Source organism: Propithecus coquereli, unplaced genomic scaffold, assembly GCF_000956105.1.
Source record: "Propithecus coquereli isolate 6110/MARCELLA unplaced genomic scaffold, Pcoq_1.0 Scaffold201, whole genome shotgun sequence".
In the NCBI taxonomy this organism is placed as follows: Eukaryota; Metazoa; Chordata; class Mammalia; order Primates; family Indriidae; genus Propithecus; species Propithecus coquereli.
Window position 1 is genome coordinate 2,511,730 of NW_012145079.1, and position 15,577 is coordinate 2,527,306.

The following is a 15,577-nucleotide window of genomic DNA, read 5'->3' on the forward strand; positions in this document are numbered from 1 at the left end:
AAGTGTGGGCTTCTCAAGGGCCTTCTGACAGTTGACCTGGGCCTGGGTCCCTCCATGATTGGCAGGGGCAGGTACAAGCTGTCAGCATGGCTTTGGGATTTAGCATCACTCCATGCACGGCCATTCCAAAGCTCTCAGGGATGGGATTGGGCTGCCGGGCACCAGGCTTTCACTGGTGTCTGCCACTGGAAAGACAGGCTGTGCTTCTGCACAGATGCCGCAGGACTCATTGTTTATATGGGACTCAACTCTATTGATAATAGAGCCATGGCTCCCAACCAGAGGGCCACAGACATCTGAAGCCATGGGGGTTATCAAACAGCATCCATTGTCTCAGGTTAAATAAATAAGTAAGTGCATAAGGGTAAGTGTTACTTTTCCAGTGGCTGTAGATGCTGATATATTTAAATAAAATACATATTTAAAATCTTTACCTAAATAACAGCTATATAATTTTAAAAATACAAATGAACAGAGAGTATTATAAGAGTATAATTATAAACATGTGAAAAGCCTGGATGTATGTATGTGTATGTGTGCATATATTCGTGTGTGTGTGTGTATGTGTAGACAGAGAGAGAAAGTTTACATTAAAAAGTTCTTTTCTTCATACAATTTGGGAACTAATGTTTTAAAACTTGCCGTATGTCAACTGAGAGCTTCCTATAAACATCAAGCAAAATGTCTACAATGGTACATATGTACACAAGGCGGTGAAGTGAGAGAGACTGAATGAAGGAATATATATAATGTGCTACGCACACTGTCTGGTGCATAGTAAGTGCTCAATGAATTTCAGTTATTGCCATTGTCAGAACTAGTCAGGGATCAGTAAAGTATTGGGAAAAGCACGGACTTGCATGTGTTTATATAAACTGGTTAATAAGTAAAAGCAGTTCCCAGCCTAAAATAAAGCAGAGGCGGCTATTCCTTCTTCTGGCTCCCACAACACAGTCTTCATACTCTGTTGTACCACATCACCTTCTGTTTCAAATACTCATTTATACGGCTCTCTTTCTCATCTCCCATGGTCTTTGACAGAAGGAATTGTGTCCTGTTATCTTTGCATCCCCAATATACAGTGCTGTACCCAGCACAAGTATGAGCTGGATACATTTTTAATGCATGAAAAAAAATCTCATGACATGTTCAGGAAGGAATATGCAGAGGAAGAACTTATAGGCTTAATATGTTTATTTATGTGTAAAGAGTTGGGGAGACAGTATAGAAAGAAACAATCAAAATTTTGAAATGGTTGGGAAAGCGATCTTTTGTGGAGGAAAAAAGAATTATTTATTTTTTTAAAAGGAAATCTAACATTATGTTTATGATACTAGAAATATTTGTATCCTGCTTTATGCTTTATAGAACTTGTTCATAGGAATGTTGTAACAAGAGAATTATTAATTTTTCCTATTTTGTGCATTAGGAAACTAAATCTTAATAACTACTGTTTGATTTAATGTCATACAACTAGAAATAGTAGAGTTGTGCATCAAATCCACGTCTTATAATTTCAAGACCAGTGGTCTTCAACAAGACATGGAACATACCAGGCATTATAGAACACTTGTTAGTTATCAAAGGATGGTCATAGCTTAACATGAATAGGGCTGAACTTAATCTAGAAAATTCTAAGACAGCTTAGGTGATCATTACATGAAATGAAATTATGGCAAAGTTTTATGTGATAACAGCATAGATTATATAAGCGCTGTGTGTGTGTGTGTGTGTGTGTGTGTGCACGCACACACACGTGTGTGGTGTGTACATGTTTTATTTTGTTTTTAATAACCTACTGCTGAGATATATCATGGATACAGAGAGTCACTCTGGAATTATAAATAGGAAGGCAGAAATGAGTGTCTTATTCCTTCAGGTAAAATATGGCAGTAGTACTAATTGGCAAATAAAATATCGAAAAGTGGCTTCCAGCTTTAACTAATGGACCAGTTTATATGTATTAAAGCTGTCATGGGCTCATTTAAAAGAGAAGAGTTTTATTATTCAAGCACATACCCAAAACTCATGACTAGAAAAAAGTTTATTTATCCCTAGGTAATGCAGGTAAAATTAAATGCAATTAAACGCTAACTGTTCTTTAATGACAATTATAAACATAATTGAACTTCATATTTAACTAAAGGCAGAGCTGTTAGTTAAACAAACAATATCAGAGCTCCAGATTTCTTATCCACTCTCTTTAATTATGCTCAGTCTTTTAACACAGGGATTTCCACATAGGTCTCCATTTCATGTACTCAGGAGATTGTATCTTTGCAGACCATTTAAGAGTTTTCTCACTGACAAAATAAAGTAGGCTGGCAGTTTAAAAGAAAGTCATGTCTGGCTTCTGACAGGATTTCAGCTTTAGAAGTCTCTACAAGGTTTGTATAAATGCCAGCCCTCAAAAAGCCATTCAACATTTTTTTTTTGCCTTTCTTTCCTGACTACATCGAGACAAGCCAGGACCACAGAGGTATGGCAGGGGGAGGAAAAAGGTCAAATTACACACAAAAGCATTAAGGGTTCACTTTTACCAACATCAGCCAAGGGTGTGCATTGACAAGAAAATGTAAGCTAATAGAAATTGAGAGCAACGAGTCAAGGATGCCGTGTTCACTGCAGAATGGGGTGGGTTGGGTGGGGGTGGGAGGATATTATGAACAAATGTGAACACATATGGCCAAATGAAAATTTTTGGCTGTAAATATATGAAGAAAACTTGAATACTTAAATGTAATACAGGGGAACAAATGAATCCAAGAAGTGTCTAATTCTCAAACCATTTGTTTGAAAAGTATTTTAAGACATTTAAAGGACTTTAAAATGATGAATTAATTCAAGGAAAAGGAGATGAGCAGTATTGGTTTTAAAGGATAGAATCACAATAACAGAGAGAACATGTTGGTAATCCTACATGTATCATTCACTTGGAAAAATGTAGCTTCCTTTCATTACATTTTGGTTTCCCTCTTCCCATCAGCATATCTGAGAATATTGAACCATTAATCTAGAAAATTCTCTCTATACAAAGTCCGAACATTGAGTTTAAATCTTCCTCTGTAAGGTATTTTGTCATAAAAGCCCAAAGGCAACAACATAAACACACCGATAATGGCTCTTACCATCTCCTGGGTCAATGATCTCCACCGTGGCCACAGTGGGGAATTCTAGAGCCGCCAGCACCGGCTCCGAGAGAACCACCTGGAAGGTCTCAGACTGCTCGTGCTCCCCGTCACTCAGGATCCGCACTCTCCACGTGGCTTTGGTCTGGCCCGGGTTGAACTGCACTTGTTTCTGTGCTTTGCCCTTGAAGTCTTTGTCTTTTTTTGCAGTCCCGTCTCTTGTGCCAATACCTTCACAGAAACATAATATCGTATTTCTAGTTTAGTTTCACCTGGATTATTAAGGTTTTCCTGGTTACGTTGCTGTGCGTCACTTTGTCCTGCAGAGCAGAGTAGATCTGCTTTGAGTCCATGAAATGGCTAATTGGGTTTGCAGATGAAAGTGTTCTGCGGCAGGTGTTGGGTCGTTTACGATTCCGCTCTACTCTCGCCCTAATGGGGGTTTTACCACATATTCTTTGAGCTAAGTTTGTGCTAGAACTTCTTGTAAAAGAAGACTGAGTAAATTTATATTCATGTTGTACAATGTCCTTGTTCTTACGAGTTCGTACAGTCCTACAATGCTTCGCATTTACTTTCGCATGTGTTGCTACATATTTTAAAAGCATAAGAAAAATTCACTAGCTAGAAAATACAGGCCAATAAGAAACTCTGTGACTCAAAGGATTCTTTCATAATCTAAGTCGTAAATGGCCAGGGAGAATAATAAAAAGTTATACTATTCCCTAAACCCTTAATGGAACTAGGACCCTTAAAAGAATGCAATTCAATGTTTGTTAACATGAATTGTTAACAGATTTTTCTTTGTGAAGCACCCCAGAATTCCATGAAACCATGTGAACAGAATTGGAGAGCTAAATATATATGGTTATTATAAGCGCCATGCTTTGCTTACTCTGGCAGTTCATTCAAGGTCAACTTCAGTTAGCCGGGAAGGTTGAAGATCTCTGAGTCTCTACCTCTATTGCAGCATGGTCTCATCATTATTTCTTTGACAGGTACTCAAACCACAGGATACAGTATTCAAAAAGCAGTGAACAAATTCAATGCCATAGAAAAATTACAAAATTACTATAGTAGTTGTATCCTGAAGTATAGAATCAGCACCACTTCATGAGTCAGGTTAATAGAATAATTTTCAAATATATTTCTCTAAACATGGGCATTTTTCAGAGAAGTTGATAGGACAGACAAATTTAAAAGCCGGAAAAATAAAGTCTTGTGACTGTTGGACTTTTAAAAGCTTGAAAATAAATTATTTGTAACATTTCTCATTTAATCAAAAAATTATTACAGTTTTGGAAAATTTCTTTTGTTTTTCAAACTACAAATAAAACTGGACCAAATGAGATCCATTCGGCCACAAACATTTATTGAGTACTTATTATGTGACAGGCCCTGTTCTACATGCTAGGGCTGTATTGGAGAACAAAATGGACAAAAATCTTTATTCATCTGATTATATCAATGACTGTTAGTTTAACCTTAAAAGGAGGATGAAAATAAAGGCTTTACTAAAAATATTTCCATGTTATAGATCTCAGACAGGTAACTGACATAAATACTGAATTGTATTTTTCTTTTTCAGTAGCAGGTAAAGCACAATTTATTTAATGGCAAGAGAAAAAAGGGCACAGAACCAGGAATTACAGCACTGCATATCTTGCTGAAGGCTGTAGACTTCCTGTTAGCTCTTTGGTTCTTAATGCACACAGAGTGGTTGTCAACACCTCTTGGATCCACTACAATTCACTGCCGAGGTGCTGATGAAAGGAATCATTCTCTGAGGTTCCAGAACACATGCTGCTCACTGACCCAGCTATCCCCAGTGGCAAAAATCTGCTAGTCTGCCTCTGATAGCTACTGCCCGCTTTACTGTTTGTTTTGTTTTATCAGCAATGCATTATATTCCTGGATATTCAAAAGCAGTTAAAACCAAAAAAGAATCAGTATGATACAAGGAATGTGCGCTAGTTCCAACGAGTCATCCCTACTGCATGACGGTCAAGTCATCCAATCTGATAAAATCCAAGCTGCAATACCAAATTCCAATTGTTGCTGCTGAAAACACCCATAATTGTTTACTTTGGTTATTACATGAAACTACCATTGCATCTTTTTCCTCTGACATAGAAAAATAACATGGAGGTTAAGCAAGGTACTTGTGGAATGAGAGAATAGATTTTATATTTCATCTCGGCCACGTAACAGCTGTGGGATTGTAGGCAAGTTATTAACTTCTCTCAGTTGTTGAGGATGTAAGAAGCACTGTGGTGCCGTGGTTAAGAGTGGGGCTCTGGAGCCAAATCTCAACTCTGTCCCTTACTAGTTGGGTAATTTTGGACATGTCACAACCTCCCCGTATCCTCGCCTATAAAATGGAGGATATAATGGTACTCTTTTCTTGGGGGTTGACTCACGTATAGTATCAGGAACTAGGCCTGGCACATTATAAGAACTCAATGGACGCTAGCTGTCACTATCACTTCATAGTCTGTTACCTGACACAGCACCCCACGTGTAATGAGCACTCATGAAAATATTAGTTGAGTCAGCGAATAAAGGGTTGTTGTAAGGAGTGAAAAAGACAGAGCATTTAATGTGCTTAATGAAGTGCTTTGCCTATGGTAAATGTTCAATAACCAGTAGCAATAAGATCTTTGAAATGCAAATACTATTGTGAAATACAAATACATATTTACTTTATTAATGGGTTACAATGGTTCTGAAGTGAATAATCATCTTTCAGAAAATACATCTACAAATCTCATGTAATTTAAGATTTCTTAGTTGTGCTAAAGTGCTATTTTGTCGTTAGCTATAAGTAATATTGTCTTTAGCTGTAGGTGATATTTTTGTCTTTAGCTATAAGTGATATTCTGTCTTTTGCTATAATGCAATCTATCTCGTTCTTAAAGTTCATAAATGAAAGAGGATTTCGCATGGGGGGAACAGTTATGTGAAAATATTCATTGCGGAACTTCTACAAGGCTACCCTTCACTTTAATCTGATTTCCATTCTAGGTTCTAGCATAAATTCTATTCCCATCTTTAATGACTGAAGGATGTGGATCATACACAGAAATCTCTCCCACTTTCTATTAATATCATCCCAGGTTACTAAATAACTATGTGAGGTGAACCAAGTAAAGCTATAGCGCCTTTGTAGAATTGCTGGTATCTCCACATTTGTAGGCAATAACAGTTCATTGAAAAAAAAATAACAACGAAAAGAGCTCTTGTTTGACATTTTAGTGTTCAGCTTAAGGGAAAAAAAGGCAGTGAAGGGAAAAATGCAAAAAGGTAGTTTTAAAATCTTTTCCACCTATTAGCTTTCTCAATGCTATCGGTAGGCTAGTTGTGCATAATTAAGTAGATTCACTAGGAGTAGGAATTCAGGTAAAAAACAAATAGATAACAAATTCTTAATAATTGCTAAGGTGCTCTGTTTTTTAGTTATCATTTTCCCTATGACGTATTTGCTATATTTTAAAGCACAAAGCAGTTAGAACTAACTTCTCACTGACAATAAGACAGGATCTGCAGAGCATGCGTGTGAGGAGAGAACGTGTTCCTAAAAGAGACAGCAATGGGAGCATTCCTTATGTCATAGAAGATTAAATACAAAAAGTGTGAAGGACGCCCCGTGCAGGCACATGGAAATAAAAAAGATGGACGCAGAGGCTGCGGGTGGGTCTGCGGGCAGACCAGCTTCCTGGAGCAAGAATAACCACCAAGGATAGTGAGAGCGTAGGGTAAAAACCAGGCTTCTAAAGTTAAAAAACAAACAAAAAAAAATGTATCTTTAAAGTATGGGGCAATTAATAACCAGAATCCAAACATGTCAGGGGAAAGCACAGTGGGTGGTATGGGTTGCGGCTGCAGCAAAGGTGTGGTGGTGGCGTGGTGTGACTGTGTGTGTGTGTCTGTGTGTGTGTGTGTGTTTTGTGGATAGGGATCTACTGTTTAAGACTTTTGAAGTTCATGGACCAGTAAAATTTCAAAATAATCATTTTGGACACAAACACAAGGTAACTTTTTATTTTGCCACCATTTTCGTAGATTCCTACCTTAGTTGATAATCTCATTCAATGAAAGCTCTTTTACACCATGCAAATTCTATTGGCTTAGATGTCTACAAACTATATGGTACCAAAAATAATATAATTGCTTGAGGTGCTGCCATTTTCCATCAACATACCAAATATTTTTTGCCAACTATACTACTGCTTAAAATTACCAACATGCTACCTACTTTCCCTATTTTATGCTTATATGAAATCAAATATGAGCTTGCATTGGGGCTGAATGAAGGTTTTATTCATTTGCTTTTGATTCCCAGTTTTATTTAAAAGAAGTAAAGCAGAAGAAAATGATGAATATTTAATACTTTACTGTTGGTTACAAAGAAAAGTCACAACACCTATCTTTTATGTAGAGCACTGGTATCATGCAACTTTTAGTGAACTAGCAGAGCGTTCAAACACAACAAACAAACAGTAAATTATACTTCAGTGCCTAATAAATTATTGAATAGTTTTTTTGTTTACTTATTATTAAAGTAGCTCTCACATATGTTTTACATTGTTGTTTCAGAAGACTTTTATCTTATGGATAAATTACAAATTTGCCTAAGCCTATTCTAAGATCTATTGACATTTGTTTTATTTTTTAACTTACGAGTTATTATCAATTTTGTAACGCTATTTTATATCAGTAAAAGATCACATTTAGGTAGAAGGAATGAGGAGCTACATACCTTGACACAAATATGTCCTTGTTTCTTCAGCAGTTAAAGAACATTTAATGGCAACATCTCCCTAAGCTTTAAAACTATATCAGTGAACTAAATGGATATTTTAATCACTAAAGCAAAATTATAAACCTTTGTTAGAAAATAAAATTTTGAGACAGAAGTAAAAATTAAACTTACTTATAAAAGAAGTTTCTCCCAAGTAACCTCTACGTTTAAGAACGACATCTAGAAATTTGGAGTCCTCATTGATCAGGTAATATTCCTTTTCAAAGGAGATCCATGCCCAGTTCAGACGAAAATGCTGGTTGGTTAACTTGTTTCCACCTTGAAAATAAAAATTTAAAGCCCTAAATTAGTGTTTTCTTGAATGAATGACCTTAAAAATTCCATAGACTACTTTAAGGATGCAATATTAACAATCAATACAGCTGCTTGGCTTGACACACAACTCCAGATGTATATGGAGATGCAGCTTACTATTCAGTGACTGTTACACATAAATTCCATACCTTGCATAATTCTTCACAAATTCCTTGCTTTTTTAGGAAGGGAGTGGGTAAGAGGGAGGTAGCACATTACCGGAAGCAATTTAGTTTGATTATGAAAACTGAATATCTAAGTTGCAGGATGACTCACTTGCCACAAGGTGCCGCTGGAGAGCAAGTTTTCTCTAGCGAGAGCTGTAAGGCTCCTTTGTGATGTTCTTAAAACATTCAACTTCACATATACCTTTTTCTGGTTCACAGAGCAATTGGGTGGAAGGCTTTAATTATAACCACTTAAGGAAAAACAAATATCCCGACTCCACCTCCCTTCCCCTCTATATTCCACTCCATTCCTTAGAGCAAACAGACAGCTCTTTTCATTGATTTCCATTCGTGCTCTGAAGATAAGGTTTTCCCCTCCCACCTCCCCACCAAAATGGAGCTGGTTCCCCAAGGGGGAAAACAACTCTTGCGTGTGATCTCTCTAATGTGAAAGCTCCTATGTTGGGTAAATGAAAGGAGAAATGGTTATCAGCTGATCACTCTGCACATATCCTTCTACTTCTTTTGATCTACACCAATTATTTCAGAGTAAGGTGAGGTTTATAAACAAAGGCATCAGTAATGCCTTTTAAGTCTTTCTGGAAAAGATTGGGAAAAAAGCCCAAATAATAAACACAGCTAGAGGCACAATTTTAATTCTAGTTGCTTGTCTTCTGAGTTCACATAAGGAGAGCTTCACTAGAGAAAAAGAAAAGAGATGGGAAAATATCGAGACTTTAATAGACCGAGAGCAAAAAAATCTCCACAAGGGGAAACATAAATGAGTGAACAAACACACGAAAACACATTCGTCTTTGCTAGAACTTTTAAAAAATCAAAACTGCAGTTGCTTTGAGCTGTCAATTTGACACATACTAAAGATTAGAAAGAAATTTCCCGTACAGCTGAGATTAGGCAGGGAAATGGGTTTTCTTGTTTATTGTTGTTTGAATTGTTAATTAGCACAAGCCTTTTAGACAGCTTTGTGGCCATGTATGCAAGGGGTAAAAAGATATTTAAATCAGTCGATCTTGTAAGTCCTTCGGTGGGATTTTTTGCCTCTAGAGAAGCAAAAATATATTTGTAAGGAATTATTCGTTGCAACATTCTCTATAATAACCCCGAACCTTAAACATTTCGGGTTTACTATATTGTGGTACTCAAATCAATAAAATATTATTCAACCACTAAATAGTAAACATGAGTTTCTTTTTGAAACACTTAAAACACTTTAAAAACACAGGAACAAATGGTACTGGTGCTGTGAACACAGCTACATAAAATGAGGTATTGCGCATGGAAAGCTGCTTGGTGTTTCGAATGGGTGGGATTACGGACCTTTCAATTTTTAGTTACTTTTTAAGATATAAAATATAAATAGATAGGAGAGCAGGAATTTTGTGTCAGTTTAAGAGGAAAACTCATTTCGTATTTTGCCCTTAAGAACTTATCACGCCTGACATCTCCTGGACACTGGGGCACCGTCTGGAGAGGAGAAGCCATGGTCTAGGAGGCTCCTCAGACCTGGAGTCCAAGGCTCACCCATTTCACTTCGAATCTGCTACCTGACTTTGAGCAAGTTACTTCTCTAGACTTCTGTTTTCTCATCCCAAGAGTCAGGTGAGAGTGATATTAATTACTGCCTGTGATTGCTTCGAGGATCAAATGAGATAACCTACCTACACACACACGGTTATGCAATCCATCGCTCACTCTGCCCTGCCCCCCCCCCCGCCCACAAACCCACCCTGTGCACCCACTGCCCGGCGGCTGTTCACCTGCCAGACACCCGCTTGAGCTCATTTCTCCTGTGCCCTGTTTCCCTATAGCTGTTGCATCTATCAAGTCTACAGTTTTGATTTTTTTAAAAGTTCTAGGAAAGAAGAATGTATCTTCATGCATTTGCTCACTCATATACCAAGTCTAATCTTCTTTGCAGATTTCCAGGTTCACCCTGACCTACCCAGATTGTTCCCATCGCCCTCTGATCTGCTCACTTGGAGGTCAAGCCAAGATTCTTGCAGCTCCAGGGATTTCCCATCCTTCCTCTTGCTGTCACCCTTTGTCCTCTTGCCTAAAATGATGGCCCCATTGTTCCTCTGATCACACTTTCCCCTCCTTAGTGCTCCTTTATCCACCTCCTGCGCCTCCTACATCTGCCCCAGCCCTCTCCTCCCTTTGTGACTCTACAATTGTTTGCTAGTTGATTACTCTTTATAAATGAGCACTTTAGCTGATATCCTCTCATATTGTTTAATTACACTAATTTGCTAATTGTACTAAATTGTAGTCATCTATGTCAGAAATTGAGAGCATCTATTCTTTTACTACAGCCAACACTTGGTCTTCTTGTCTTTAAAAATATTTGTTTAAATTAGCTTCTATTATTTGGAACATTGTCTAGAAAGTAATAGAAAATACAGAATAGAATAACATGTAATCAATTAAATTAATACATAAAACTGCTCTGATTTCTAATTATTACATGAAAACAACTTTATGCTGCACTTCCTGGAGACTGTGATCTCCACAAGCCCAGGTTTTATTCCAATCTTCTTACCATGCTATACCAAGGCATTTCTTGTCCATCCTAACACCTATATTTCACATCCGATCACTTCCGCCTTGAAGAGAAATATCCAGCCACATCCAACCTCCCACTGTTTTCTGAACAAAGATAGGTGGTTTTGCATGTGCTCTGTATTCCGCCCAGAACATCCTTAGCTTTCCCAGTCCTCCTGGCAATCTCTATTTCTCTAATGTTGACAATTTGTGGCTAATTTTTAAGATTGATTCTAACCCTTTCCTGAAATATTCTGGAAATTTTCTCTTCTAAACATGTTTTACTCTGATCAATTTTTCTCTACAGCACTTTGCGCAATCTTATATCCTACATATATTCGCTCTTTTGTTTGCTCATTTTCTGTCTCCCCTCATTGGAACACAGGATCCAGGAGGGCAGAGAGTTTGTTTTGCTTCCTGTTAGAAAAATGCCTATTGAATGAACTAGAAACTCTAATGTCTTATGAAAGAAGTTTAGTAGTGCTTCATTTATTAGGCAGTATAGATTTCCTATATAAATGTCACATATCTCTTTCAGTATTGAATCTTTTTATAAAAAAGGCAATTGTTTTAATGACACCTTTTCTAAAATGTCCTGCTTACTTCCTAAACACCAAGCAAAGATTTGAAGTGATTAACTATGAATGTGAATTATTGGAATTTGTGTTTACCTAAATGACACCTCCTGGGATTACTGATGACTAAAGGGCTGTTTAAACCCTTCCATTCCATTACGAAGTAGCGTGGATGATCATGGGTTATGTGCTGGGTTACAGGTTAATCGGAAGTTTTGAATGATACATAGCTGAACAGTTTGCCAGTATTTCTTATTTCTGCCTACCACCTAGAGATTTTATTTGAAATAAAATTCAGAAACAATACCAAGAAAATTTGCTTCATAAGACAGTGAGATGGTCCAGGGTAACTATTATAGAAACTGAAGAGTTCACTCTAAAACTGGGATTTTTGAGCAAATATTTAATCAGAGAATACGAAGTTAAGTTTATAAAGCTTAACTCAATAGAATTTAATACTACATAACTCTTCTGAATCATGCACATGTGAATCACATTTAGTTTCAGAACTTGTAAATCTTAGGTACTGACTTATTATGCAAGAGTGATATAGGGATTTGAGGAGCCAAGCTGCGGCTTATTGTAACTCCATTTATTAAAACTGTGATCTTGCATAATTGAACTCTGTACTTTAAAGAATGGAAAAATACCTTATTTACTCATTTATTACATACTAGGTAAACATCTCTAAAACCTCAAAAATGGGAATAATAAATGTCGACTAAGAAAAACTACAGCTTACTGAATGTGAAATTTTAGATAAAGTTAAACAACTTGAAAAACTGACAAATTTTTACTTAAATGTGATTAGCTGCCTTTCTAAAATAGGCTCTGTCATCTATGATGCATGAGGAGCTAGTCTCAACATCTCATTGGAAACAAATTAAAGTCCATAACTTGTGTCATAAATCCACACAACAGGTGCCTGACAGCTGATAACCACACTCCCAAATGCCTTGTCCCCAAGCCCTGACACTAAAGCCATTAAGATTTTGATGAAAAGACTTCTTTTGAACTTTTCCAGCTGGCCTTTAGGCTTCTCCATTTTTGTTTTGCATTTGAACGCAATAGTTTTTTTAGAATAACAAAGAATCTCAATCTCCAAGTAGCCCTCCCTAAAAGCACAGGGCTGCCTGATTTCTCAAGAGACAAAGCATTTTTCTTCAATAATGTGAAGTTAGTGTCATAGCTCTGACTTCTGCTTGATAAAAAGGGGTGTCCATGTAGCTTTGACGACAAATTTCTTCTTGGAGAAAAGTTAATTAGAGAGGGTTCTTGGTATTTTCTAGCTTGGTAAAATTTCATTTGCCCAGAATAATGTTCAGCTTAGAAGCTGAACTGGAAATCAACTCTACAGATGGATATTATTTATATTTTTATATATGTAGTCTTTTAAATCAGCAATAGAAATAGAGATTTATATTAGAAAAGATTCAGATAATAATAGTATCTAATTTATTGGGGAAATTAGATAATTTGATGCTAAGCATATTTTTAAAAAGTCTTGTTCTCTTAGGGTAAGGACAGTGATAAGCAACTATGCAACTTCCATCAGGATCAATGTTAGCCATTATGGTGAGAATCGAAAATTTAAGTTAAAATAAAGGATTTATTGCATAGCCATTTCTGTGATAGGATGATCTTCTCTTAAACTTTGCATTGCCTTGGAATCTTCCACGGGAGAATGTCCCCAAGCTCCTGGAATCCTGCCCTCTGGCTCCTAAAGTCAGGTTGATTTTACTGTTTACTGAAAACCACCTGGTGCAAAGTGAAAGCCAACTTGGCTCTTACCCCGCCCCTGGGAGCTGGCACCCAGCTGTAGGAGATGGCACATGGCCACAGATAGTCAGACAGTGTGCACACACTAGAGATCGGCAGGTGCTGCAAGAAAGGCACCGATTATGAACTGCGGGAGTTCAGGAGAGTGAGGGATTACTGTAACCTGAGGGATCAAAGACAAATTCATGGAAGCCATAGTGCTTAAATGGGGCCTTAAGTACAGGGTGGTTTTGGACATTGAGAAAGATGGACAGAAGGGCGTTCCTGGAAGATTAAGTGTAAGAACAGAGATAAGAAATCCAGTAAAAAGGGAACTTCAAAGAATTCAATTCGGTAGGTGCTCAGGGCATTTACTAAGTATTTATTCCCTTCTTCTTTTTTTTTTTTCTATTTAAGATGTTAGATATTAGATTGGATATCGGAGACAAAGATACATCCAAAATCTGCTCATTCTGAGGTGACCTTGAGACCCACTGATGACAAGCTTTGGCTCAAGAGCAGCTGCGCTTTTGTGTGACTGATGGAGCTCCTGAAGACCTTGGAGATAGACCCAGAAAAATCATCAATGGCTTTTATAACTTTGTAGACTACTTAATACGTTCAATGGTTATTTTATTTCAATAGCACCAAAATTTCTATTGAACTAAAGTCAGGTATTCAAGACTTGGGCCATATGCAACTTTCGATGACTGATAATATCATTTTCTTCCTTCTGTATACTCCCACCCCACCATCCCACTGCCTTACACATTCTGAAAAAGAGGTGGCACAGCACAAGGCATCAGATCCACCAGGAAATACGGAGACTGTGTAGAGAAAAGCATAGAAAGAAGAGAGGCATGACAAAGACCCACGAGGTAGAGAGAAACAGGCACGGTGCACGTGAATCTCTATTGGACACACACTTTCACGGTGATGTTTTGGGCCATCTTCAGGAAAGGAATATATGAGCTGCACATGCTTCATGGCCAAAAGAACAAATTTTGGTTATTGTCACATGTACTACATTGAGTTGAGCTCAAGTATGGCTTAGTTCACACTCGTACTCAATATTCTTCTGTAGACTATACAGGTAAGTTGCCAGATGATGGGTAGAGATGGGGACTGATAAATATATGATCATTCACCTCAGAAGCCCAGAGTATCGTAATCCACATTACTACATGTAGTTTCCTTCCTTGGGGACATGGTATCATCACAATACATGTATACCCATAATGGGCATATAATGGGTATTTGTACAAGAGGTTACAAAGACTGAAATTCCGATTCATCTACTATGCCAGAGGCTAATATACTGTCAATCCTCATCATTCCTGGATTCCATATTTATGAATTTTTCTATCCATGAAAATTTATTTGGAATGCCCCAAATTAATCCTTGTGGTGCTTTTGTGATCATTCTCGGACATGTGCAGGATGGTGTCAAAAAACGTGCCCCACCTGACACTTATTTCAGCTTTCATTCTATAAAGAAGTGTCCTTTTCATGGTCTATTTAGTGCCACATTTTTTATATTTTTGCGTTTTGTTGGCGACTGTGCTGTTTAAAATGGCCCCCAGTCATAGAGGGTTGAAGTGCTATCTAGTGTTCCTAAACCCAAGAAGGCTGTCACATGCCTTACAAAGAATATAAGTTAGATAAGCTTTGTTCAGGCCTGAGTTATGATGCTGTTGGCTGTGAGTGCAAGGTTAACGAATCAACAACATACATCAAATAAGGTGCCTTTAAACAGAAACACACAAAAACCAAAGTTATATATTGATGGGTTGATGAAAATGTTGTAACCAGAGGCTCCCAGAAGCCTAACCCTGTATTTCCCGTAGGAACAATGCTTCGGTATTTGCCAATTCAGTATTCACAGTGATTTTGTAGAACATAACTGCTGTGAATAATGAAAACAACTGCACTTACTCAGTACAAGTCACAGTAAGTTATTCTTTTGGGACACACTCACAAAAAAATGGAGCACAGAAGTAGAAAAGCGTTCTACCCCATACTCGTTTTGCCTCCCTTTAATCAACCTTTTCCCTGGCACGGGCTCAGGAGCGTGAACTGAAAGGAACCCTCGCTGCATTCTCAGATGGGCAGCCCTGGCCTTCCGGCAGCCATCTGTCCCTGGCCACGACGGCGCTAGGATGCAGACACGGCGTGGCTCATGGTGAAGGGTATACCGGCTCCTGCACGGCTGCCTGCTGTAATTTGAGAATATACAAAGAGAATTTATAGGATTGCTGTTAGCCTGTAGGA

The 15,577-nt window shown here is 37.7% G+C and overlaps 1 protein-coding gene across 1 annotated transcript in view; it reads right to left on the minus strand.

The window, feature by feature from the left end:
- FREM2 (FRAS1 related extracellular matrix protein 2) overlaps positions 1 to 15,577 on the minus strand; it is a 178,703-nt gene that overhangs the window by 94,801 nt on the left and 68,325 nt on the right. The window contains exons 3-4 of the mRNA XM_012643819.1: positions 8,062 to 8,208; positions 3,129 to 3,359 (exon numbers count right to left, since the gene is read on the minus strand). Coding sequence (XP_012499273.1) covers positions 3,129 to 3,359; positions 8,062 to 8,208 — 378 coding nt within the window. The remainder of the gene's footprint in view (positions 1 to 3,128; positions 3,360 to 8,061; positions 8,209 to 15,577) is intronic.